Source organism: Macrotis lagotis, chromosome 1, assembly GCF_037893015.1.
Source record: "Macrotis lagotis isolate mMagLag1 chromosome 1, bilby.v1.9.chrom.fasta, whole genome shotgun sequence".
Lineage (NCBI taxonomy): Eukaryota > Metazoa > Chordata > Mammalia > Peramelemorphia > Peramelidae > Macrotis > Macrotis lagotis.
This window is the reverse complement of record NC_133658.1, coordinates 20,309,000-20,335,178: the sequence shown is the minus strand read 5'-3', so window position 1 is coordinate 20,335,178 and position 26,179 is coordinate 20,309,000. Positions and strand designations below refer to the sequence as shown.

Sequence of the window (26,179 nt, the reverse complement as noted above, 5' to 3'; positions counted from 1 at the left end):
AGGAAACTGAGGCTGAGAGAGAGAGAGAGAGAGAGAGAGAGAGAGAGAGAGAGAGACAGCATATTGGGTGAGATCAGAGGACACACATGATATGAATGAAGGAAGGCAGGGAAAGTTACCTCTTGCAACTCTCCCCTTCTCCTTCATATATAACCCCGACCTTCCTGCCATGCATCTGAAATCACCATCAATGAAGACTGATGCCTTTGGGATGTGGCATTTCATGTTTTCAGCAAATCCTAGTAGAGACGCTAATATTCAATTCAATAATCACGTATAAGAAACTACTATATATCAATCACGAGGACTAGGAATGCCTGAATCAGCCCCTGACCTCAGGGAGCTTACATTTTCCAAGGAAACTGAATGACTGAATTCAACCTTTACCAACATCAGTCCTTTAGAATTAGTTTTACCCTATTAGTCCATTAAGGATCTCCAGAGAGAGGGAAATAGGATGGGCATTACTAAGTCAAGATCAGCAAAAGAATAATAGAAAAATTTGCAAAATAATTTAGATCTGCAAAGTATGTTATTTCTAAATATTATCATATCATTTTGTAACAACCTTGGAGACAGATCATATTATTATCCTCATTTTTCAGATGAGGAAATGAGTTAGACAAAAATTAAATGACTTGCCCAGGATCACATAGCTAGTTTTTCTGACACGAAGTCCAGTGCCCTAACCATTGTCCAACCTTGCTATCTCTACAGGGGTCACCACACACCGGAGCACTGTAGTGAAAGAGCCCATTCGATATCAAAACTCTTTCCAAGAAGCAGGGATCCAAAGGGCAGCCATGAAGGACCTGGCCCATGAGAGGCTGAAATTCACTTAAGATATAATCATTAAATTATATAATCCTAGAATTGGAAGGCATGCCATCTAGTTGAAATTCCTGATTGACAGTAGGAAGCCCCTTTGTAACATCACGGATGGAAGCCACTGAGCCTCCACAGAAAGATGCCAATGGTCAGGGTAGATTCTAGTTCTTCCTCAGACAAGCCAGACCACGTATGACCACTCCCGGTGTTGGACACTTGGTTCTTCCATCGAGTTAGAAATCTTGCTCCTTGTAGCTCCCACCCAGTGATGTTCATTCTGACCTCAAAAGCTTAGCAGAGTAAACCTAGTGTCCATTCTACACAACAATCCATAAAATATTTTGAAATCTTTTCCTGTTTTTTTTTTGTAAGGCAAGGGGGTTAAATGACTTGCCCAAGGTCACACAGCTAAGTAATTAAGTGTCTGAGGTTGGATTTGAACTCAGGTCCCCCTGATGACAGGGCTGATGCCCTATCCATTAGGCCACCTAGCTTCCCCCTCCATAAAATATATATAGAGAGGACATGTTCATATCTGTTGCTCCTATTATAATCCCCTTAGTAATTTTTCACATGTTGTGGCTTTGAAGCCCCTCATGGCCACTTTCCATGGTCACCATCCAGGGCATCAAACATTGTATTGTCAATTCAAGTCAAGGAGATGTTTTATTAAGCCATTGTTATGTATCAGAAGCTGTGCTAAGCAGCAAGGGTGTAAAGAAAGGCAAAAGCAGCCTGCCCTCAAGAAGCTTATAATCTAGTGGAAGAAATAACATGAAGAGATGTACAGAGAAGCTATAGACAAGATAGAGGGGAAAAAATAACCATCAGAGAACAGGCCCTGGCATTAAGGGGATTGAGAAAGGTCTTCTGCAGGTGGGCTTTTACTTGACCTTGAAGGAAGCCAGGAGGCAGAGATGAGGAGAGAGAGCCGTTCCAAGCATGGAATTGTATGATCACGGAGCACAGGGATGCAGATTTAAATGAGTTTCTTCAGCAGTTCAAGGATCCAAGACCTTTCACATCCATTCCCTTGTTTCTACTTCCATGATCACCTGCCATCTTATTTCAGGTCCTTTGCTCCTGGACTCCTCCATCTCTCTTCCCCCATCTCCAAACTTTTGCCAATGCCTCTAGAATTCAACTCTGCAGAATTTTTTCCATATACTCCCTTCTCTCCTCTGACACTCTCCCTACCTTGGTCCATGCCCTCATCATCTCCTGCCTGCAGAATTGCAATAGCTGCTGGGGAATCTGCCAGCATCAAGGCTCTCCCTGATGCAGGTCACCCTCTGTTTAGCCACTAAAATGATTTTCCTAAAGGGAAGGTCTGCCTGTGACACACACACACACACACACACACACACACACCTCACACACCCCTCCAGTGGATCCTTATCACTTTCAGGATCAAATACAAAATCCTCTTTGGCTTCTGCCCCTCCTTTCTTTACAGGGTTCTTATACCTTTTACCCCTGCCCTCACCCCCACCTCTTTGATCTAGACACATTGGCACTTGTGACTGTTCTTCAAACAAGATTCTTCATCTCTTGGCTCCAGGCATTTTTCCTGGCTGGAATACTCTCCCTTTTCCTGTCTGCCTCTTGGATTCCAAGGCTTCTTTCAAGTCCCAGTTTAAGTGTCACCTTCTCCAGGAAACCTTTCCCAATCCATCTTAATTCTTGTACCTTACTGTTGACTATTTTATATTTCTCTTCTGTAGAGCTCATCTGTACATACTTTATTTGTATGTTGTTTCTTATTAAAGTGTGAGCTCCTTGAGAACAGCCACTGTCTTCTGCCTTTCTTGGCATCTGTAGCCCTTCACACAGGGCTTAATAAATCCTCATTGTTTCTTGCCGGAACTTGCCTGCCACAATAGTCTTCTAAATGATTTCCCTGCTTCAAGTCAATCAATCAATCATCTCTACCATCCATCTTCACCAAAGTGCCAACACAAACTCTTGTGTTTGGCATTTAAATCCTTGAACCAGTTGGCTCCAGTCTATTTTCCCAGCTTTATTGCGTATTATATTACCTTCATTCACTCTCTGGCCCAAACTAATTAGCCAAATTTCTCTCCAATCATCTTCCAAACTGCTGCCAACACAAACTCTTGTGCTTTGCATTTTAATCCCAGAACAAGCTGGCTCCAGTCTGCTTTCCCAGTTTTATTACATATTACTTCCCTTCATTCACTCTATGGTCTAACCAAACTGCCCTTCTTGCTCGTCCTTATATGGGATTCTCCTCTGGTTTCCTTTCCTTTGCATTGGTCTGCAATGTTCTTCCTTTTCATTTCCATCTCTTGTAATTCCTGGTTTTAGTCAAAATTAAGCTTCTGTACTACTTTCTACATTTTCCTCATCCCCCTTCTCCACCTAACTTGTCTTTTTTTGTTGTTTAGAATTTTATTTGGGGGGTTTGTTTATTTTGTTTGTAACTTGTTATGTTTATGTATTTTGTTTCTTTTCTTGTATTTATTTGTATTTTATTCTTTTATTTGTTGCCACATTCAGTAGATCATTTTTATATATACGTATTGCCTCCTTCAATAAAATGTAGGCTCCATGAGAGCAGGTTGTGACTCATTTCTGACTTTGTATCTAGAGCCAACTGTGGTTCCTGGAACATTTAAGAGATGCTTGGGGTGATCAATTTATTGATTTCCTCAGGGGTTTCATGTGTAGACTGAAACAGAGAATAACCTTGATTTCCCCTCAAGAAATAGTTTTTAGGGGCAGCTAGGTGGCGCAATGGATAGAGCACTGGCCCTGGAGTCAGGAGTCCCTGAGTTCAAATCCGGTGTCAGACACTTAATAATTACCTAGCCGTGTGGCCTTGGGCAAGTCACTTAGCCCCATTTGCCTTGCAAAAACCTAAAAAGAAAAACAAAAACATCAAAAAAAACCCTACTTTCTATAAGCAGCCATGGATGAAACAATTCAACACCTTATGGTCAACCTTGTGATTGAACTTTTGCTCACCAAGTTGATACTTAGATGATAGACCCACTTGGAATGTAAGTTTGGCAAAATGCTTTTCTGTCTCTACTGACAGAACTCTGAGAGCCCAGAATCATCTCTAAGCTGTGATGAGGCTTGGAGAAAGAACCTTAGTTCTTTAGAACTATATATAGAAGATATAATATTTCCTTTCCTAAGTTCTCTCTCTCTTTCTCTCTCTCTCTCTCTCTCTCTCTCTCTCTCTCTCTCTCTCTCTCTCTCTCTGCAAGGCAATTGGGTTAAGTGGCTTACCCAAGGCCACACGGCTAGGTAATTATTAAGTGTCTGAGACCGGATTTGAACTCAGGGACTCCTGACTCCAGGGCCAGTGCTCTATCCACTGTGCCACCTAGCTGCCCCCTAAGTTCTTTTTTCATAAAAAGCAGTTAAATATGGAAAAGGTACAAAAAGGACTTTTGTATAAAGGGACATTATTAATATCCCCTGTTAAGAAGGGACATTTTGATATTGAATAATGCATAGAAGAAGAATTTTGTATTGATGTAAACTGTTAAACTATTTTTAGGAAGAAACAGCCTTCAAGTGGGATTTTAGACACTTCTGGAAAGAAAATGATCTGTGGTGTATCCTGGAGGATTTGTATCTCCTTATTAACAATGTGGAGGGGTGGCTTCTTTGTGTGGGAGCAGTTTAATGTTATAAACAGGCAAAGAGAAATCTTGCACTAATTATAAAGTAGAGAAATGTGAATGTGAATGGGCACCAAAATAGAGATTACTGTGTGAAGCATTTCAGTGTGTTGAAAAGTATGATGGCATGTTAGCCGCTTTGCAGGGAACTACTTCAAATGACCAATGAGAGTAAAACTAAGACAAAAACATCTAGAGAGAGGCGTGATTGAAAAGGAACTGTAGATTTGGGAAGAGAAATTTGGGGAGTTGTGACTTAAGTAACAGATGGCACTAAGAATTGAAGGCTCTCACTTAAACCACTGCACTTTACTATAGTGAGGGAGCAGCAGCAGGAGGATGGCAAGAGATGGTAGCAACGGAAGATGGGAAGAAGCATTAAAGGAAGGGGCAGTAGGGTGGCTTAGAGGCAGTCAGATGAAAGAAGTCTTCAGGTAAGTGGTTCCTCATTAGTCAGAAAGAATGGGCTTCATTGGGAAAGAGCTCCAGGGATAGCTATTGTCCTTCAGTTCTGTCTAGTGTTGGAGAAATATAAAGATTCATGTAAGGATTTGTTACTCCCTGCTGCTACCCATGGCTTGATAAGGAAAAGCTTAGAAGCTTTGGTATTCCCTTGCAGGTTTCTGGGTTACTGTGAGCTCCATTCTGTTAGTGGCAGCATCCTAGTGAGTGAATAACCAGACAGTCCAGTCTGTATAGTGCTCCTGGAAACTCTCTAGCTTAAGCAAAATTGCTATGGTGGGCAAAGAAGTAGTTTCCTGAAAATCTTATGTTTCTGAATGGATTCCAGTATGTTGAAGCTTGCATTCAAGAGGGCTGGGTTAACCTAATCTAATGAATTTTCCTCCTTCACATGTTCCCTACTCATGAGGTTTCTCAGAGTGTGTTCATTCTTTACCAGAGCTACTGTATTTTAGTGGGAAAGGTGATCTAGGCTTATCCGTGTATTGGGCTATATTTAATATTCATTTATCTGCTTTAATATATTCTCTATATAACATTCTTATTTGTCTTTCTTTCTAAAGTAAAGTAAAGATGTGGAATATCTAAAAGTGGCATACCTGTGAGTGGATGGTTGTGGAGTGAGCGGGGGAGTATATCCCCCTGAGCAAGGTTACTATCTCCTAGGAGTCGAAGAGATTTTAAGTGTATTCATATGGTGGTGGCATGCTTTGGGGAACTCAGACTTGCAAACATGAGAACAGATTAGGGAGAGAAGAGAGAAGAGAGAAACCCAGAGAGAAGCTGAGTATAACCTGCCTAAGTGAGTAGTGTAAGCCTCCAAATACTGCACAGTGTGGTGTAGGATGTTGACTATACCCTAACTCATTATCTGGCATTTCATTGTGGGGACATTAGAAGAGACCAGAGACCATCCGTTTATTGGAACTGCATTGACCTCTAGGCTTTGGAGAATGATCTTAGTAGATGGACATATATTTAGACTTTTTTAAAAAATCAGTTAATAAAGATATTGGGAATATCATTTTATGGAAGCCAAGATGGATGGAATCTTTGATAAGAAGTATGATTTTGACTTGCCAAGGAAAACATGTAATTAGCAGATTACTAGTAATTAGCAGTAAAAACAATAATTAACAGAACCAAATCTAGAACCAAGATATCCTGAATCCTAGTTCAAGTCTCTTTTGACTATGCCTTGTTAACTATCATAGGGTGGAAGATTGGTTTGATACAGAAGGCACCTGGGCATTTGATTGGGTAGGTTACCTGTACTTTTTATTTTTAATTTGATATTTTATTTTTCTCTAATTAAATGTAAAAACTATTTTTAAAATTTGCTTTTCCTTTTTGTAAAACCATAATTAAGAGGTTGATCCTAGAACATTTCTGATAAAAGTTTGAAAGATATCACAATTCTTACCTAAATTTGTGTTCAAATTATAATATGGGGGTGATATCCTCCTAAATGAAGAATTAAATAAAGTAATGATACAAAGATATAATGTAAAAGTTTTCTAATTAAGTGGAATAGCAAGTTTTGAAAAATCAGTAAAATTAGATTTTTTTCCCCCTAAAAGCTATATACATAGGACTGGCTTCCAAATAGATCTGCCATGGAGGGTCAGGCTTTGATTATGTTTGAGTAATAAACTCTCAAAATTGGATTAAGAATCTTACATTTAACATTGTATTGGTAGCTGTAAAATATTTTAAAAATCTCTGTCTGATCATTATAAAAGACAGAAGCTTAGTTTACAGTGAGGCCCTCATGAATTTTAAAAGGGGGCTCAACTTTTGAGAAGAGAGATTTACATTTCACCACTGTAACCAAGAAAACTTGAACATAAACATCATGAAACAAAAGGACAAAGAAAAAGAATAATCATCAATAAAATTAGATTACTTAATGCGTTGTTTCTTTTTTTTAATCAACTGATTATTTGATTAATTATTTGGTTATTTTGATTTGATCAATTTGCTTTTATTTGATTAATTGATTTTAATGCATAAAAGTTCATATTCCCCTAGAGTTGGGGCCTGATCCTAAACTAAGAAAGGGATCTAGTTTCAGTTGGTTTGGCCCTTGGCCTGTATTGCCTATTAAATTGATGTGCTCAGAAGAGCAAACTTTTGTTTCCTTAGTCATTTCATCTTTCTTCTGGAATATACTTTGAAATTCAACTCAAGGGGGCATCTAGGTGGTGGAGTAGATAGAGCACCAGCCCTGGAGTCAGGAGGACCTGAGTTCAAATTTGACCTCAGACATTTAATAATTACCTAGCCATGTGACCTTGGGCAAGTCACTTAACCCCATTGTCTTAAATAAAATAAAATTAAAAAAAAGAAATTCAACTCAAGCACAACCTTCTGTTAAAATGTTTGACATATGAGAGCTTGTGTATGAGTTTTATTTCTTATTTTGACTTTTGTTGCTGTAATTGAGAAGAACAACGTGACTGAGTTCATAGAGAACTGGACATGAACCCAAGAAAACCAAGTTTCAAGTGTCATCTCTGATATATATTGACTAGGTGACCCTGGGCAAGTCACTTAACCTCTCCATATTCTAGGTAACTTTCCAAGACTATTCCTTACAGAGAAGAGCTAACTTTTGTAAGTTGAGGGAACGTTCTCATCTGAGAGTCCCTCATAGCAATGAAATAATAGGTCTAGCTTCTGTTTCTTTTTCTTTTGGTTATAAATTACTTAACTATTTAAATTTTAAGAAATATAAAAATCAAATAACATTTTAAGAAAGGAGGTTGGGAAGAGAGAGCAGTTAGCTACCAAGCTCCACTGGCCATAACTTGGCTCCAATTTCCAGAAGCCCTGCACTAATTGAAAAGCATCGATTAAGGCTTACCATGGGTCAGGCGCCACATACCCTTCCCTCATGAAGCTCCCATTCTATTGGAAGAGGCAACACTGAGATAACAAGGTACTTAGAAGATGCCTACAAAATAGGTCCAAGGGGATGTTAGAGAGGATGACCCTTGTAGTGGAAATAGGAGGTAGGGCTTCCTGCAGTAGGTGGACACTGAGTTTAGTCCTGAAAGAAGCCACAACATTCCAAGAGGCAGAGGGGAGGAAGGGGCTGGTCTGACTTGGACAAGCCAGTGGGTGGGAACACGGTGTAAGGAGAAGAACACTAGAATTCTGGTGTTGAGTCCTGGTTTCAAATCTAAGCCCTGACACTTAGTAGCTCTGTAACCACGGGCAATTATTTAACTTCTTTCTCTGGGTTCCCCAGACTGTAAGCTCCTTGAAGGCAGAGATTATTTTCATTTTTGTCTTTGAATTCGCAGTATCTGGTACTCATAGGGACTCAATAAACACTCATTCAATAAAACTGAATTGGATTGATTGTGTGAAAGCACGAAGAAATGTGAATGTTAGTATTCTATAGCCTTTGACCAAGGAGTCAGGAAGACCACTCTTCCTGAGTTCACAGCTAGTCTAAGACACATGCTAGTCATATGACCTTGGGCAAGTCATTTCACCCTATGTGCCTCAGCTTCCTCATCTATAGAACGAACTGGAATAGGAAATGGCAAACCATTCCAGTTTCTCTGCCAAAAAAACCCAAATGAGGTCATGAAGTCAGACACGACTGAAAAATGACTGAACAACTGAAAGTTTGGTTCACTGGCCTTCCAAGGAGGTCAGCCCGGGACTTCTGGTCCTAGCCCATGGACTTCACCTTTGGCTTTAATTTCATTTCATGAATCAGTCCATCAACAAGGACCTGCCAGGTACCAGAAACTCTGTGCTAAGAATGAGGAGATAAAGGAAAGCTAAAGCACCATGCATTGTAGCCTCCAAGGAGAGATGGAAGAAGAGAGGAAGGGAAGAGGGCTAAATTTCCCTTAAACAACTTGGGTTTCTTCATCTTCCTGTCCCTCTGGCTTTCTCTAGCTGGGCCATGGGATTTTTAAATGGAATGAAGAATATAGTGTCAAATTCTAACAAAATGGTAACTAGAAAACCCAAACCCTGTCTATGAGCTGGACACACAGGAAATCCATCAGTGTTTTGATAAAAGGCTATGGTTACATGGACCCAAACCTATTTTTCAAAGTGGGTGATGCCATGCAAATGTTAATGCTAAGGGAAACATGAGGATCTTCCAACATAAATCCCACACATTTTCTTAGTCAGCGCCAAGTCCTGAGCTCAGGGGTGAAAGAGAGGTCAGAAGGATACAGAGGGACATCAAAGATGACTGTCATCTGGTCCAGCCATCATCTGCTCCCCTCTTCCAGCTTAGGAAGCTCGGAAATCTAACACTTCTGTAACAGGATGACTGGTTATGACGAGATAGAAAAGATATCCCAATCCAAGCTTTTCAGTGTTTTCTAGAATCTTGGAAATAGATAATTTAATAGATAATGAATCTTAGAGAGGGTGGTTCACCCTCTTCATTTGACAGGTAAACAAAACTGAGGTCTGGGGACTTTTTCAAGGTTGCATGACTAGAGAATGGCAGTGGATGGAATAGAGATTAATTCTCGGCTTCCTGGCTCAGTCCTCTTGTTCCTCTTTTTCAAAAATCACAACAGAAATTCACACTATAGGAAAGTCTCTCCAAGTATGGAACCATCACTTATGGCTGGGGAAGACCTCAAGGCCTGATGTCCTTATTTTACAGATGAGGAAACTGAGGCCCACTGAGGTGGCAAGATCATAGAACTAGTGCTAGAAAGGAGCTCAAAGACCAACCCCCTCTCTTTCCAGATCAAGAAACTAAGTGCCAAGGAAGTTAACCAAGGTCTACTCAGGACCTCCAACTCTTTCCTTTGTCTCCTGTATAAGTTGCAGGGTCAGAATCCAAGTTCATTTCCTTGACTACAAGCGGCAGTTAGATGTTGCAGGGGATAGAGCACTGGGCCTGGATTCAGGAAGATTCCAGGTCAGGAGTACAATTTTGGCCTCAGATGCTTACTAACTGTGTGACCCTGGGCAAATAACCTAACCTTCTTTGTCTGTTTCCTCACCTGTAAAATGAGCTGAAAAAGAAAAAGGCAGACCACTCTGGTCGATTTGCCAAGAAAACCTCAAATAGGATCACGAGGAGTTAGACATAACAATTTTGACTAAAAATACTTTTTCCGTGCGCTAATATGGCAAGATAGTTTGTCAACTCCTATGTAGGGGCTCCATCTGGTTTTTAAAGTGGAGGGTCACTGAAAGAATTACAGAACCTCAGGATTAAAGAGTTAGAAGAGAGTTCAGGGTCTCTTCTCTTGAGTTCAAGTAGCACTAGGGATGAAAATACCAGCAGAATAACTTACTCTTCAATGAAACTTTCTAGCTTCCTTAGAACAGCATCCTTGTCTCATATAAATCATGAGCAGCGGGGAGATGGGGGAGATCACTGGGCCAAGTTTTGGGATGCTTAGGGTCCTGTGAAGAGACCAAACCTCTCTACTGCCTATGACAAGCAGGCAATTGAACCTAGCTTTGGAAGTTTCTTTAACAGAATATTGCTAGCCATGGCTATTCATCACTTCTTTCTTTGGTCACTACCAAATGACCTTTTACTTTCTGGTATCTATGTACTGACTGAGATGGCCCAGTTCTTATCCCTTCTCTAGGAGATTCTTGGTTTTTCGGCTCCTGAGGCTAAGTGGTCCTTCTTTCCTTCCTAATCTGTGATATCTCTTGCTCCCTAACCTCCCACTACAGATAAGGATTGCCTTTGTTTTCTTCATACCCTCCTCTAGTTATTCCTGAAATTCTTTGTTCCACTCTTTCAAGAAGCCCCCAGGAGCCTGGAGATCCAAAGAGTACATTCTCCTGGCAGAGACACAAGCATAGCTCACTCTCCACAGATTACTGGAAACTCTTCCTTGCCCTTCCTTGTTTGGAGCTGGATCTGCAGTCCCAAACACTTTCTTTCCCTGAGTTCTTCCTTTGCATCCTTCACAGGACAGGACTCCAGTGACCATAGAGTTCTGGGGGAATCTAGTCACTCTGACCTGAAGCTCTGCCCTTGGGATGAGCTCTCCACCTTGGGGAGTGACTGGAAATTCATATAGCCTGCAAGGTCAAGATGGCCTTAGGCCACTGATGATGCTCGAGATCCTATTCAGTCATTTGCCTTGTTATGGGTAAGTTCTCCTTTCTATCCCTCCTCCCTCCTTTCAACACTTTGTTCTGGGAAACATTAAAAAAATCAGATCTATAATTTCATCTCTGAGTAACTTCTGGTGAGGAAACACCCTCTACCACTGCAGATCTATGTCTTTTCTGCAACTCTGTATATCTTAGAGGTGTCTGGGAAAAATGAGAAGCTAAGTGGCTTGTCTAGGGTCAACATGGGTCAGGAATGGGCCTTGAAAACTGATCTTTCGGATTACTAGGCCAGCTCTCTATTTATTCCCTATGGTTGCCTCTCAGATCAAATTAATACATCTAATATTGAGATTGCTTCTTGTAAGGGCCTGCCGATGGATTCTCCTGGGGTCACATTTATCATCCTTGTGGCTTCCCCAGACATAAATGCCCCCCCCGGACCAGCATTCCCTGATATATATGCTGTTTTTGTCAATTAGAATCTAAGCTCCTTAAGTACAGAACTCTACTACTCTTGCCTTTACATCTCCAGAACATAATAAATGCTTGTAATTTGTCATTCATTGGTTTTAAATATCTCTCTTGGCAATCTTGTCATAGTCAGGAAAACTAACCATCCTTGGAGTTCAGTGACTGAGCCAAGGGGCAGGTAGAGTAAGGCTTAGTTTGTTTATAAAGGACTGCTTGTCTTTTCTAAGGCTAGTACCATTTATTTAGCTTCCTTTGACTGGCACACATCATTTTCCTAAGCTGATGCAAGAGCAAAGAGAATTCATTCTAAGAAAAAAATCCAACTACCCATTAGATCTAAATCTCTACCTTGTTCCTTTTTGCTACTGAATTTCAGAGACCACCTTCTATTTTTCTGGACACTTAGCTCTAGAACAATCAGGCAGCACCAGGTGAATCCAAGATAATGTAGAAGACACAGAGGTTTGGCTAGGTACCCCATCCTGGTTACATCTCATGCATATATCTCAAGCACGTTCATTAGTCAGTCCGAGTCTCAGTTTCCTTAAATGTCAAATGGGAGCAAGAAGATACGTGCTTCCTGCTTTTGAGAGCCACTGTGAGGATCGAATGAAACACAGTATGTGAAAGCATTTTGTAACCAGTGTGCTGGGTTATTGTATGCTATCATTTCATCACTACCATAATTTAATCCAGATGTGAAACTGTGCAAGAAGGCCTCCTCCTTCTCCCCCTCCCTACAACATGTGAAACCGCTCAGCCACAAGTTGTGGCTTTTTGCTCACGCTCAGGAACCCATCATCAGAGACCATGGGAATGAATAGGATCCTGGGTCTGCTGGGATAAATATACATTACCCTGACTTAGCTGTATTTTCTGGGAAAATCTCAATTTTCTTGGGTCTATTTTTCCCCCCCAAAATCTGGCCAGAAAACCCCAACCCCACCCTGACCCTGGCCCAGTCCCAGACTACATAGAGCTCTTGAAAGCATCATGTTTCATCTGTGTTGGTTAGCTCTAAATCTGGAATCAGAGCATCCCAGAGCTGGACATCTCATCCAACCCCCTCATTGTACAGAGGCAGAAGGTCAAGACTTGCCCAAGGTCACATGGGGTGATAACTGTATGAGGTGAGATTTGAACCAAGATCCTGATTCCAAGGCATGGCTCTGGAGTCAGGGAGACTTGAGTTCAAATCCAGTCTCAGACCCTTACTAGTTACGTGATCCTGGCAAGTTGCTGACATGTCACTTACCTTTTCTATAAAAGAGGGATAATAATGACAGCTCCCCCCGCCCCCCATGTGTGGTTGTGAGGACAAACTGAGTAATATCTGCAAATCTCTTAGGAAGGCTGGCATAAACAAGGTCTTGGATTTGACCTTTCTATTTATAACCGGTGTGACCCTGGACTTCCTCTTCCATCAAATGAGAGGGTTGGATTAGAGGATGTCCCAAGTCTCATGCTGCTCTAATGCTACAGCTCTGTGATCTCCGGAGGTGGCCTTCCATTGCTGGACAGCTCCTGTTGTGAAGAGGATGTCCGTGTGGACGCCACCTTCTTACCTGATTCTGGAAACCCATGGCTGGGATGTTGCACCTCACCCCAGCATCTTCCTCATGGTTGCATCCCAGGTTCTCGACGTTGAATTTACAGTCAGTGATGGATTTCTCAAACCCTGTGCACTGTATTTCATTGAGGTGTATGGACCCAATACCTATAGGGGAGAAGAACAAAATATTTCACAAAACCCTAGAAATTTGGAAGAGCTGATGAAGAAGAGGTTTCTCTCTTTCTCTTAAAGATCCCTCAACACCATCATTATTCTGCTCTTGGTCCCAGGTCCCACAACGCAAAGCAGTGCAATGGAAAATGTTGTGGATTTTGTGGTAGGAGACCTAGCTTCAAGATCTTGCCCCTGACACTTATGACTGTATGATCCTGGGCAGGCCTCTTTTGAGCTTCAGTGTTCTCATCCATAAAATGGGGATGATAAAAACCAGTAGGAAATGGTGTGACACTGGGGAGATGGCTTTGTATTTATCTTGTAACTAATTTTCTATATACATGTTGTTTACCTTCAACAGAATGCAAGCCCCTTGAGGGGAGGTATTATTTCATTTTTATTTCCATGGTGCCAATACCTGAAATACAGTAGGTACTTAATAAGTCTCGATGAACAAATGGACTCACTGGAACCTTCGAGATCATCTAGTCAAACTTCCTCCCTTTACAGGTAGAAACTGAGGTCTAATGTCTTACCTAAGCTCAAACAACTAGTTAAGTGTCAGAGGTAAGATATGAACCCAAGTCTTCCAGACTCCAGGTTCATCATTCTCTATTGGGTGAGCATTTGACTTACTTTGCCAGGACCCAGGACTCTATGGTTCCTTCCTTCCCTCATACATACCAGGCCTTCTGTACACAGACTATTATCACTATTCCTTCCTCACTAGTGACCTATATTTTGCCCATTGTCACTCTCCATCTCTGAGAGGGAGTTTTGATGCCTTTGATGCCTTTGATGCCCAGGCCCCATGACTCTTCTTCACCCTCCATGCCTCACTGCAATATTTTTACCCCATCCAGTCTTTTTCTGGTTTCCTTTATGTGGGGTCTTTCCTCATTAAAGTGGAAGTCATTTGTCTGACTGTTACTCTTATATTTGCTGGATCATTCCATATACCATGGTATGGGCCAAGATTGGGTCCTGGCTGTTCTTTCTCTATACACACCCCTTCCCCTCCTTTCCTTTCATCCCATTTTTCTTCCTTCCTTCCCTCTCCCTTCTTCCTTTCCTTACTTCTTTTCTTTCTTCTTCCCATCATTCTTCCCTTCCTTCCTTCCTTCCTCCCTCCCTTCCTCCCTCCATCCCTTCCATAATTGAGAAGACTTACTAGGCTAAAATACATTCAGTATATGTAATTTTTTTAAAGACCAGGATAAAAATGGTGAAAGGAAAAGCCCCTATAGATGTTCCCTGGTCCCTGGGCTGAGTTGGCTTTTCCAGCTGAACACAGGCGGCTACTGAAGATACTTGTAGACAAGCCACCACTCCAGGCTGTGCTATTCATTATCCGCTAACGGGAAACTTCTACATCTACTGGCAAAGACAAACTTTTTGCTGACTCTGAAGTGTCCCATAAAGGATATTGGATCCCATATAATATGCAAAGGTTTTGTCTATAGTTAGAGAGGCAATGGTTTTGAAAAGTATTGTACAAAACATTTTTGCAAAAAAGCTGTTTTTAGTGAAGAAGCAGCTTGGTCCAGCATCTGGAGAGACCCTTGCAAAGTCTAGAAATATACTATCTCTATGAGCCTATAGGCAAGCTTCTCAACTCTCCCAGCCTCAGTTTCCTCATTTGTACATGAGATTAATAATACCAGTAGCCCTCATGGGGCTGTTTTCAGGATTAAACAAGATAAGAAAGTCCTTTCTAAAATCTTAAAGCTTTTTAGCAGTGTTGGGCATTTCCCCAAAGCCAGTGCACATAGTAGGTATGTTTAATACAGCCTTGGTTGACTGGACTGTTAGAAACCAGCTGGCTTTGGGGCTTTGGGTCAGTGAAAACTAGTAGCAGGGGAGACTCATTGAACTATTAGAAGAGCTCAAAGTTTGCTTCTAGTTCTTGATAGAGCCTAGAACCTTATTCTGGATAGTAATGGGGCAAAGCTACTGTGTTATGACTTCAGATAGTGCTGGGGAGGGACTTCTTGAGGTTATTATGGAAATTTTTACTTCCATACTCCAAAATATCTTTCTGAGGATCCCAAAGTAAGAGTCTATCAAAAAAGGAAAGATGTCTCCTATATTCTCCCATTTTACCCCTAGCATGAATTTCATCATCATCATTATAATGGATAGAAACCACTCCTCCCTTCATTTTGTGGATGAAGAAACTGAGGTAGAGGAAAGGGAAGTGACTTGTCTATGTATCAATACAAAATAATTAAAGGATTTGGGGGTCTTTCATAAGAGTTGGCACTTGGTAAGCCTTGGGAGAAGTTCAGGGTAAGGTAAGGAGGGCCAGAGCAATAGGAACTGACTGGGCAAAGGTGGAAGGGAGAAGATCTCAGAGAGGGTGAAACATTCAGGTGGGGAATAGAGAGTAAATGGTGAGAGGAAAAGTGAAGTCAACCTGGGAATGTACATCGTTGGAGGCAGGCAGTCCGACTCTTTGAATGCCACCCAGGGGAGACGGCACCATGGACACTTTGAGAGGGGAATGATATGAAGAGACTTAGGATTTACCCTGCATATTTCCATTGACCATCAGGTCCTCTGCACCTTTGCTTCTTCTGGCATTAAAGGGTTCCCTGGCTCTCAGTCATATGATATCAATCAACAAATATATGCATATAACATACATGCACATGTATACATAGATATATTACTGTACATAAAATACAGAACCAGCTATACATACATATGCCTATATATATAAACATATATGCATCTGAATATATATAAATGTAAGCACATATATGTGTCTGTATTTATTTATTTAAGGCAATGGGGTTAAGTGACTTGCCCAAGGTCACACAGCTAAATAATTATTAAGTGTCTGAGACTGGATTTGAACTCAGATCCTCCTGACTCCAGAGCTGGTACTCTATCTACTGCACCACCTAGCTGCCCTGTATTTATAAATATATAGACATATATACTTATATATATATGCATATATAAAAATTCCTATGCACCAGCCCTGTCCTGGCATGACTCTGAGGAGATGATCAAGCAAGACCATGAGATAATGTTTTGTAAACAGCAAGTTACTAGAGCTATATCAGTCACAATTTTCTCCCATACTACACTCCCTACCTAAATTTTTTTCATCTTCCCAGTCAGTAATTAGGCCAGTTCCAAAATCTAAGGCTTCCTCAGTAGCCCCTGACCCAAATCACAGTCTCTCTACAATTGATGGGATTCTTAGGTAGTATAAAAGGTCATCCAGTCTCCCTCATTTTATGGTGAGGACCAGGGAAGATATAGTAGCAGAAATAATCATGGATGATAATGATAACTAGCATTTATGCAGCTCTTATTGGGCGTCAGGTACTGTGTTGCCTTTACAAATGATAAGATATATCTTATTTAATGCAGAAGGGAATGGCAACTACTCCAGTAACATTGCCAAGGAACCCATCCCTCTGGACAAAGCCCACAGGCCGCATGGAGCTGGACATGACAGAACAACAACACCTTATCTGATCCTCACAATGACCACGGGAGAGAAATCCTGTTGGTTTTGTTATTATTCTTATTCTTATTCCCATTTATCAGATGAGGAAACTGAGGCAAACAGAGATTCAAATGATAGTCCAGGGTTACTCAGCTAAGTGTCTGAGAATGGATCTGAACCCAAATGAAGCTCAGAGCTAACTTGCAAATTGTCACACAAGTGATTGGGGCGGGGGGGTAGAGGCATCTGTATTAACTTTTCGGATTGCAAGGATTTAACTCAGTCATTTAACGGAGTTCCTCAACCCATCATTCTGATTTTATCTCCAGCTTCTGAGCTCCCTGGGTCAAGCTCATTTGCTTGAGAGATTCCCAGCTCTGCCCTTGGCCAGAATTCTTTCTCTGGGTCTGATTCCCAGTCCTCACTTCCCAGGGCACTGAAGCCCTGCTTCCCGGGGTGGCAGATATGGGGAAGAGGATGGGTAAAATTCAGAAAGAAGCCAGATTTCTCTGGAATCATGATACCCCCTCAGGGACCAACTGGAATCAATCATTCCAAATATCTTTCCCAGTTACAAGGGATGTCACTTTTCTTGCCAAAATAAAAAAGACATTTTTTTTTTCCTTCTAAAGAAACACATCTGGTTCCTTAGTCTTGATATCTCTTATAGGGGCAAAGGAGAAGGAGAAGGAGAATAATAAAACAAGGTTGTTCTCCATAGAGTGGGAGAGGGCCTGGTAGATTAGCTCTTCCCAGAAGTGACCCCTCCCCAAAATATAGCCCCAATTTGGCCCTAGGTTCTATAGTCCTGGAACCTTTAAGAACCTTTGGGCTGGGAATGAATCAGTCAGTCTGCACACACCCTCCAGGAGCTGGCATCTTTCTGCCCTCAAGAAACGATGGGTCCTTGTTGTCTTTTCACATCAGCATGGACTGTCCCCTCCAAGCAATGGGGCAACAAGAAGCAAGCAGTCATTGATGGAAAAGACAATCAAGGGAGCAAATGGAAAAGACCCTCAAAGCCTTGGCAGAATTGGGAACAATGAAGGGAAAATAATTCCTTTGTCAACTCCACCTCTGGGAACCATGAGTTTTCTTTGAGGCTCTGCTCAACTGAACTAACTGCTTTTTTTTTTAGGTTTTTGCAATGCAAACAGGGTTAAGTGGCTTGCCCAAGGCCACACAGCTAGGTCATTATTAAGTGTCTGAGGCCAGATTTGAACCCAGGTACTCCTGACTCCAAGGCTGGTGCTTTATCCACTACGCCACCTAGCCGCCCCTAACTGCTTTGTACATGAAGCCTTTCCTGACTGTATGAGCTGTCTATGGTAGCTACCTCCACAAGGATTTCACATTTATTTTAAATATGTTTGTTTTCCATCTGTGTAGAAATTGCCCCAAACACACACTCTTCCCCCTATAGATTATAAGTTCTTTGAGCATGACTTTTTTGTTTTTGGTTTTGGCTTCTTGCTTCCAGGGCCTCACCCAGTATATAGTGCTAATTTAGAAAATGAGAGACTTCACCTATCTTTTTTCTTTCCTGCTTGATGGGTGGGGGAGGAGTAGAGGGAGAAAATTTGACACTGAAAAAGAATCGAAAGTTAGGGCTTAGGGACTGTGCTTCAATCTTCTCTGTTTTACAGAGTTCAGAGAAGTCATGGGATTTGAGGTCTAATGGAAAAACCCTTCAGAGATCTAACCCCCTAATTAACAGATGAGGAAAATGAGACCCAGAGAAACAACTGACTTGTCTAAGGTCATACAAAATTAGGGGTAGAATGAGTAGGCGTAGAATCCCATGAAGCCAAGTATGTACAACAATTACATGAATGGGAAACAAAGCTTGCCATGATCCAAATCAGATCACATAGTTTATAAAATTTGAATTTTTCCTTTAATAATGCTGTGACTGAATCTGCATGGAACTGTTTCCCTTTTTTGTCCCTTCAAGCCAGGATTCAATGCTGGAGGGAGGGGTGGTAAGGAAACTCAATTGATGCTTTAAAAAAAGAGGGTAACACCAGTGTCTGAAGGGACTTTAGGAAACATCTAGTCCAGCCTGACCCTCTTATTCTACAGATGAGGACACTGAGGTGAGGGGACTTGTCCAAGGTCATACAGACTATAAGTTCAGGGGTAGGATTCCAACCCAGGTCCTTTGACTACAGGGCAGCTAGATGGTGTTACATTGGGTAGAGCACAGGGCTTGAAGTTGGGGAGACTCATCTTCCTGAGTTGAAATCTGGCATTAGATGCTTACTAGCTGTGTGATCCTGGGCAAATCATTTCACCTAGTTTGCCTCAGTTTCCTCCTCTGTAAAATGAGCTGGAGAAGGAAATAGGAAAAACCACAATGGGGTCAAGACATGATGAAACAATTGAACAACAATCACTTCTGACTATGGAACCACATCAATAAAATGTACTTTTAAGAAAACTCCTCATTATTGGGGTGGGGGAAGAAGGTCAGGCACTATGGGGTAGGGCCAAGATCAGAAAACTGAGGTGTAGGAAGGGGTGAGATATTTCCAGATTTATAGAGAGCTCCTAGGACTCTGTCTCTAAATGAAAAAAAAAAACAGAACACTGAAATAAGGGAGATCTGAGTTGTAATGATGCTGGGCCTGGTTCTATAATGATGAGTTCTATAATGCTTCAAGGTTTGTCAAGGGTTTGACATCTGTTATCTCATTTAATGCTCATAAAAGCCCTAGTGCCAGTCAAACATTTTTCACAAATGAAGAAACTGAGGCCCAAAAAGGTAATAGGATTTGCCCTAGGTCACACAGATAGTAAGTAAATGTGTGTGTGTGTGTGTGTGTGTGTGAATATTCTTTTAAAAAGAAAAATCAACTAGCCTTTTAATTTTAGCAAGCAGAATACTATCTCTCATAATTAGGATTTTTCAAAATGTTGGTCTGGATCTGATTTCCTTAGTGTGAGAAACTTCCCTCTACCTGTGCAGATGAGCAGGTATACTATATATTGTAGTCTTCAAGATTGAGCCAAGGCACTACGAAACTCAGGTTGTGTTTGACATCACACAGACAACTGTGGGTCAATGGAAGGCCTGAACCTAGGTTTCCTGGCTCTGAAGCCAGTTCTCCTGACTGTGAAAGATTCTTTCATTGGCTGGTTCCAGACATTATGAGATGTTCCAGATCTGGATAAACCTGGTCTGCCCTCTGTACTTGGCCTACATCTTCACCCTTTTTGCAGCTTTTCTATCACACCACATTGCTTTCTTTGATCCCCTCAAGCTCCAATTTTTCATAATCCATGACTTTCAGTCCCAAATCTTCATCCATTGAGCCCACAGAACATCTTCTCACACAACAGGGTTGAACTGAGAAATGGCCTCACTTAAAAGTATGGGTTGGCTTTTGACTAAGACAACCTGAAAAGAAAACTTCCAAGGTAGTCCTGAGAAATTTATTTATGTGGAAGTCAAACCTCCAAATTGTCTTGAGGGGTCCCCTAGAAGCTGGGCCAGAAATGTGAATCCTCAAGTTTCCACACATACAACCCATCACAAGTGGTAGATTAGGTGAATTAGAAACAAAGGGATTGCTCTCCTAGTGGAAAATGGCTAAAGAAAATCGAGGAACATAAATGTATTGGAATATTTCTGTGACATAAGAAAGGAGAAAATGGACAGTTGCAGAGGAAACTCGGAAGATCTCTCTGAACTGATGCAAAATGAAAGGAGTAGAAACTGGGGAATAGTTTGTACAATAATAACCACATAGTGGAGAAATTTGGAAATACTTTAGAACGCTAATCAAAGCAATGATAAACCATGACTAAAAGAGAGTAGATGAAACTTGCCACTAGATGAGGAAATTCAAATGCAGAGACTTTGTCAGGTACCAAATGGAAATGTACTTAGACAGTACATGTATATGTGGAGGGTTTTACTTTTTCATTCTAAAATTTGTTCAATGCAATGGACAAGATAATGGGAGGGAAAGATTAATAAAAGACAACTTAAAAAAGAAATGAGTGTATTTTTAAAAAACAAAGGGCATCAATTAAAATAAAATTTAACACAAAAGCATGAACTCTACTATGAACTTTTCTTCCTTAAGTCTAGGGCTGATGAGTTCAGTATGTTCTGTTCTAAGAGGGGCTGGAAATACATGTAGAATATGTGAAACGAGAGGCTTGTTCTCTATCTCTAAAGACCTTTTCAGTTTAGCAATTCATGACTCTTTGACCCTACATTCTCATCCTATGGGCCTGGGACCCTCAATACTGAGCCACTTACCCTGCAATAAAATCTACATTCACTTCTATCAAATGCAGATGTTTCTGGGCTTTGTTTTTAAAAGTGAAATCGAAGACATGGCTCATCATTAGCGAGGGGCCCTCAGCCCCAGCAACTCCTAAAAGCAGGGCCTGGGAAGGAAATATGAGGATGTTTGGTATGTGAGGGGCCTCCCAAGGTATGGAAGGCTGTTATCCTCTAGTACTCTTATTTGGAAAATGTCTCTTCATGGGGTAGCCCTTTGAAAAGCTCGCCTGTACTCTCTATTCAGGCTTGAACAGGTAATGGAAACCAGATTCCATCTCAGGGACAGCACCAACCTTGTAGGGAGTTCAGGGGTCACAGATCCAGACATAGGAGCTCAGAGGTCATGGTCTGGCCCCCCTCCTTCATTTTATAGAGGAGGGTCAAAGAAAGGAAATAAATCACTCAAGATACAGGTGAGGAGCCGAGATTCCAACTCTGAGTTTATGATTTCGAATCCCCAGCATATTTTCATTTTGCCATGCTCCCTTCCTAGTTACTATTATTGCTGTTGTTATTGGGAGAAGGAAGAGGAGGAGATGTTAGATAGAAGGACTAGAGCTTAACCAAACAAAACCTTGTCTTTATCCTTTCCAAGCTTTCTTGCCTAAGTTCAGTTGCCACCTCCTTTGTAAATCCATCCCTGACCTCCCAAGATGAAAGAGATTTCAACCTCCTCACATTATCTCTGAGACCTTCATCTGGATGTTTGTGGATCTCAGAATCTCTACTTTGGAAGAAACCTCTAGGCTCATCTTGTCCAAGATGTTCCAGAATTTCCCGTGTAGTCTATCATTAGTCCTCTAACCTCTGCTTGAAATCCTGTGGTGAGAGAGACCCCACCACCACAAGGCAGGTCCATCTAATTGAGCTACAACTCTCATGGTTGGTTTTTTCCTGATATTCAGCCTAAATTTGGGATTTCTAGCCACTGGGCCTCGCTTTATCTCTGGGACCAAGCAGAACAAGTCTGATCTATCTTCCCTATGCCAACCCTTCAAATGCTTGGACAGAGCCCAAGTCTTCTCTTCTAAAGGCTACATATCTCCAGTTCCTTCAACCAGAAATCCTTGACAGATGAGGAAACTGAGTCCCAGGGTGATTTGACCAAGGTCACAAGGAAGTATAAGAGATGGGATTTTCCCCCCAGAACTTCTAACTACAGAGTCTGATCTTTCCACTGCTCCCTGGCAGAGCAAGGTCATACTGTAGGCTAAAGTGTGTTTAGATTTCATCAGAACTTTTGGCAAAGTTTCTTAAGTTGTGCTCATGGATGAGATGGAAAGATGTGAATCAGAAGATACTCTTCCCATGCTACAGATTTGGAATGAGCTGAATAATGAGGCCCAAAAAGATGTAATTTGTGTATCACCTTCAGCTTGGAGGGAGGAGCCTCAAGGGGAGTGCAGGAGGAATTCTCTCTGTCCTAAGCTCTTACATTTTTATGGGTGTTTTGCATGAAGGAGACAGAGATGGAAAGCTCATCAGCTTGGAAGAGAACATTTAACAGGAAGGACGAATGTGTTGGATGCCAGTTAGGATGAAAACTCCTTCCTTGCACTAAAATGATGGGTTGAAGTAAAGAAAATGATGTTTCTTGTTGTAGTGAACCTGGGATTACACTGGTGAAGAGTAAATACCCTCTATTGATGCCATTTGTAATTGATATAGGATGTCCCTGAAATCCTCTTTTCTTCATCATCATCATCATCATCATCATCATCATCATCATCACCATCATCATCATCATAGCTTAAAATGACACAGAGACTTTTTGAGCACTAGGTCTGAATGGTTCCCAAGCTCAGAATGAGACTTCAGCATGATGTGGCAGATATGGTATTATGATAAACTATGATCCTTAAGTCTACAAATGGAGGGAAATGATCAGTCATTTGCATTTTGTTCTAGTCAGGTCCCAACCAGACTGCAGGAGCCAGTTCTGGCTCTACATTTAGCAAAGACAGGATTATATTCAGGAGAGTGACCAGGAAGGAAGGAAAGAAGGAAGAGAAGGAAGGAAGAGAAGGAATAAAGAAGAAAAGGAGGGAAGAAGAAAGAAAGGGAGAGAGGGAGGAAGGAAGAAAAGGAAGGAGGGAGAGAGGAAAGGATAAAGGAAGGATGAAGGAAGGAGGATGAAGGAAAGGATAGAAGGAGAAAGGAGGGGAGGGAAGGAAGGAAGGAAGGAAGGAAGGAAGGAAGGAAGGAAGGAAGGAAGGAAGGAAGGAAGGAAAGGAAAGGAAGGAATGAATTCCTAAGTTCTGGAGCATCAGAGTATAAAAAGGAAAGACTAGGAAGATCTTTAGGATAAAGGGAAAGACTCATGTGATTGTCCATGAGCTCCCCTAGGAGAGCTGGCAGGAAAAACCAGAATCTGCTTCTTACCTTGCCCAAGCCTGGCACCTGTGATGGCCTCTTTGGCACTTCCAAAGCCCAGCTCCCGACAGACCACACTAGCAGACAATAGATTCCACTGGTCATCACAAATGGTTCCCCATTCCCCATTCTTGAGCACCTCCACTCGGCCTTCTCCAGTGTTGGCACCACCTCTCAGCCGCACCAAAGGTTGCTGGGAAAGAGAAACAGGCACTTGCTTAGTGGAGAAGTGCTTGGGGCATAGCTTGATGTTAAGTATCTCAGGAGACCTGCCACCTGCCTTTTGGCCACCCTACATCCATGGTTTTGTGCATCTTCTCTCTGGGTTCTCTTGCACTCAGTCCAATCCCATTTTATAAAGGAGAAAACTGAGTCCCAGGAAGTTAGGATCCAAACTTGGGTTCCATGACTTCAACAAACCATGCTTAGATGTGAAGAAAGCTGTCTCATTCATTCACAAATGTGACTATAGGGAACTTGACTCCTCTGAGACTCAGTACTCCTAACTATCAAATGAGAAAAATGGCATGTAATATTTATAAAACGCTTTACTGGTTCTAGGTCACTTGGAGCTCACCACAACCCTAGGATGGAGGTACCATATGAGCTCCAGTCTACAGAGGAGGGAACTGAGTCTTAAGAGAAGTTAAGCAATGTAACCAGGGTCACATAGTTCAGGGATGTAGACTCCATGTTTAGGACTCTTCTTCCCCTCCATCTACCTCACTCTCATTGTAGGCAAAGTCTTTTAGAAACTTTATATCAACATTGAGATGGGATTGATAATGATTACAACAATGGTGCTTCATATTTATGGGGGCCTTTTTAGTGGAAGGAATTGGGAGAACTTGGTCAGGGGCCCTGATCAGTTGCTCAAGCTACATTGGCTCACAATGTACAATAGAAAGACTTATTCTCTTTCCCTTCCCCTCCCTTAACATGTTGGCTATTGTTGTTTGTCCTTCATTCATGGAGAAGACCATGACATCAGGGAGGTGATGCCATGACAAGCACATGAATTGTATTACAGTGGGGGTGCTGTGATGTCACAGCCTCACTTTCTCCTCCAGAGCCATTGAGGTCCAGTAGACAGATATGGATCAGGACACCTGAAGATGGCCTTGGATGTGAGGTAGTCAGGGTCAAGTGACTTGTCCAAGGTCACATAGTTGCTCAGTGTTAAGTGTCTGAGGATGGATTTGAACACAGGTCCTCCTGACTTCAGGACCAAAAATTCCATTGCACCATGTTGGCTACTGTATAGAAAAATGGCTAGAGATAAAACCCTTGGTTTTCATAGCCCATGATTTCATAAGAGCCAAGTCACTGTGGTGCAAAGGATAGGGTGCTGGGCTTGGAGTTAGGAAAATCTGTATTCAGATCTCACCTCTGATACCAAATGATTTTGAGATAGTCAAGATTCAGTCTCAATTTCCTCATCTGCAAAATGAGAATAAAAATACTTCCAGCCCTTTGATCTCTGGGTTACAAGAAGTGAGATAATGCATCTAAAGTTCCATTCTAAGATTCCAACTTTAAGGGCTAGTCAAGCATCACTTATTTATCTAGAACATAATTTTAGCATTTCTTTGTCTTGGCATACCCAACATTTAGCATAGTGCTCGAAATAGTCTAGGCATTTAATAATGTTTTGTTGATTGATTGATTGATTGATGACACTTAGAGTTGGAAGGGATCCTGGAGGATATCCAATCCAATCTAAATTTTACAGAAGAAGAAACTGAGGTCCAGAGAGACTTGCCCAAGCTCACACAGACAGGACGTAGAAAGGGGGATTTAAACTCTAGTGATGGGTCTTCGTTCCCTTACCTCTTAGGTCACATCTAAGCCTATGTGATAGTTTGAACTCAACAGCTGGGTTTGAAACCCAGCTAGTGATGGGTCATGAAAAATTAGAAAAAACACCAACAGCCCCAGGCCACCAAAAGCATATCTTTCTAGGCTTCAGTGGTGACAGGTCCCTCAGGACATTGCTCTTTAACACCCTTAGAAGACCAAGTTCCTTCAATCCTTATAGAAGTACAGGATGGTAGGGGCCAAGAGTTCTTGGAATGACTACAGAGAGAGTGTCCTCCAGGACTAGAGCAAGGATAGAGGTGGGATTTGGCCTGAGAAAGGACCATTATATTAGTAGACTTCGGTGCTTTGAGGATCCCTTCCCAATGAGTATGTGGTCAAAAAACATGAACAGACAGTTCTCAAAGACCTGCCAACTATGAACAGCATTGGATAAATGGTTCCAGCTCATCAATAATCAAAGAAATGTAAATCAAAACAACTCTGAAGTTTCAGCTCACACCCCATACAAGAAAGGGAAGTGGGTTGGTTGGTTGTTGTCCTTCATATCAAAATGGACCAAAATGACATTGCTGTGTTAGAGTCAAATGTGACTTATCAGACCAATATAAGCTTGGAATGCTCTAACTCAGGTCAGGTACAAATAGCCCATGTGAACATTTAGGGTGGATTCTCTAGATTTGCACATGTCACCTATTAGAGGTTCTGAAGAAAGGGACACACTAATAATACATTGTTGGTAAAGCTCTTAATTGATCTAATCATTCTGGAAAGCTAAATGGAATAAATGAACTAAAAAAGGAACTAAAATGGCCATACCCTTTGAATCAGAGAGATTAAAGACAAATATATGTCTTATAAACCCCCATCCCTTCTTGTGGCAGCAAAAATCTGGAAACAAAAATTGATGCACACGAATGGGGAATGGCTAAGAAAATGTGGATTGTGAACAGAATAGATTATTGTTGCAGGGTAAAATACCATGAAATGGAGAATTCAGAGAAGGA

General features: G+C 41.5%; 1 protein-coding gene across 1 annotated transcript in view; it reads right to left on the bottom strand.

The window, feature by feature from the left end:
• Positions 1-26,179, bottom strand: part of LOXL2 (lysyl oxidase like 2) — a 141,731-nt gene that overhangs the window by 27,378 nt on the left and 88,174 nt on the right. Inside the window, exons 6-7 of the mRNA XM_074195360.1 lie at positions 23,364-23,547; positions 13,061-13,212 (exon numbers count right to left, since the gene is read on the bottom strand). Of these exons, the coding sequence (XP_074051461.1) occupies positions 13,061-13,212; positions 23,364-23,547 (336 nt within the window). The remainder of the gene's footprint in view (positions 1-13,060; positions 13,213-23,363; positions 23,548-26,179) is intronic.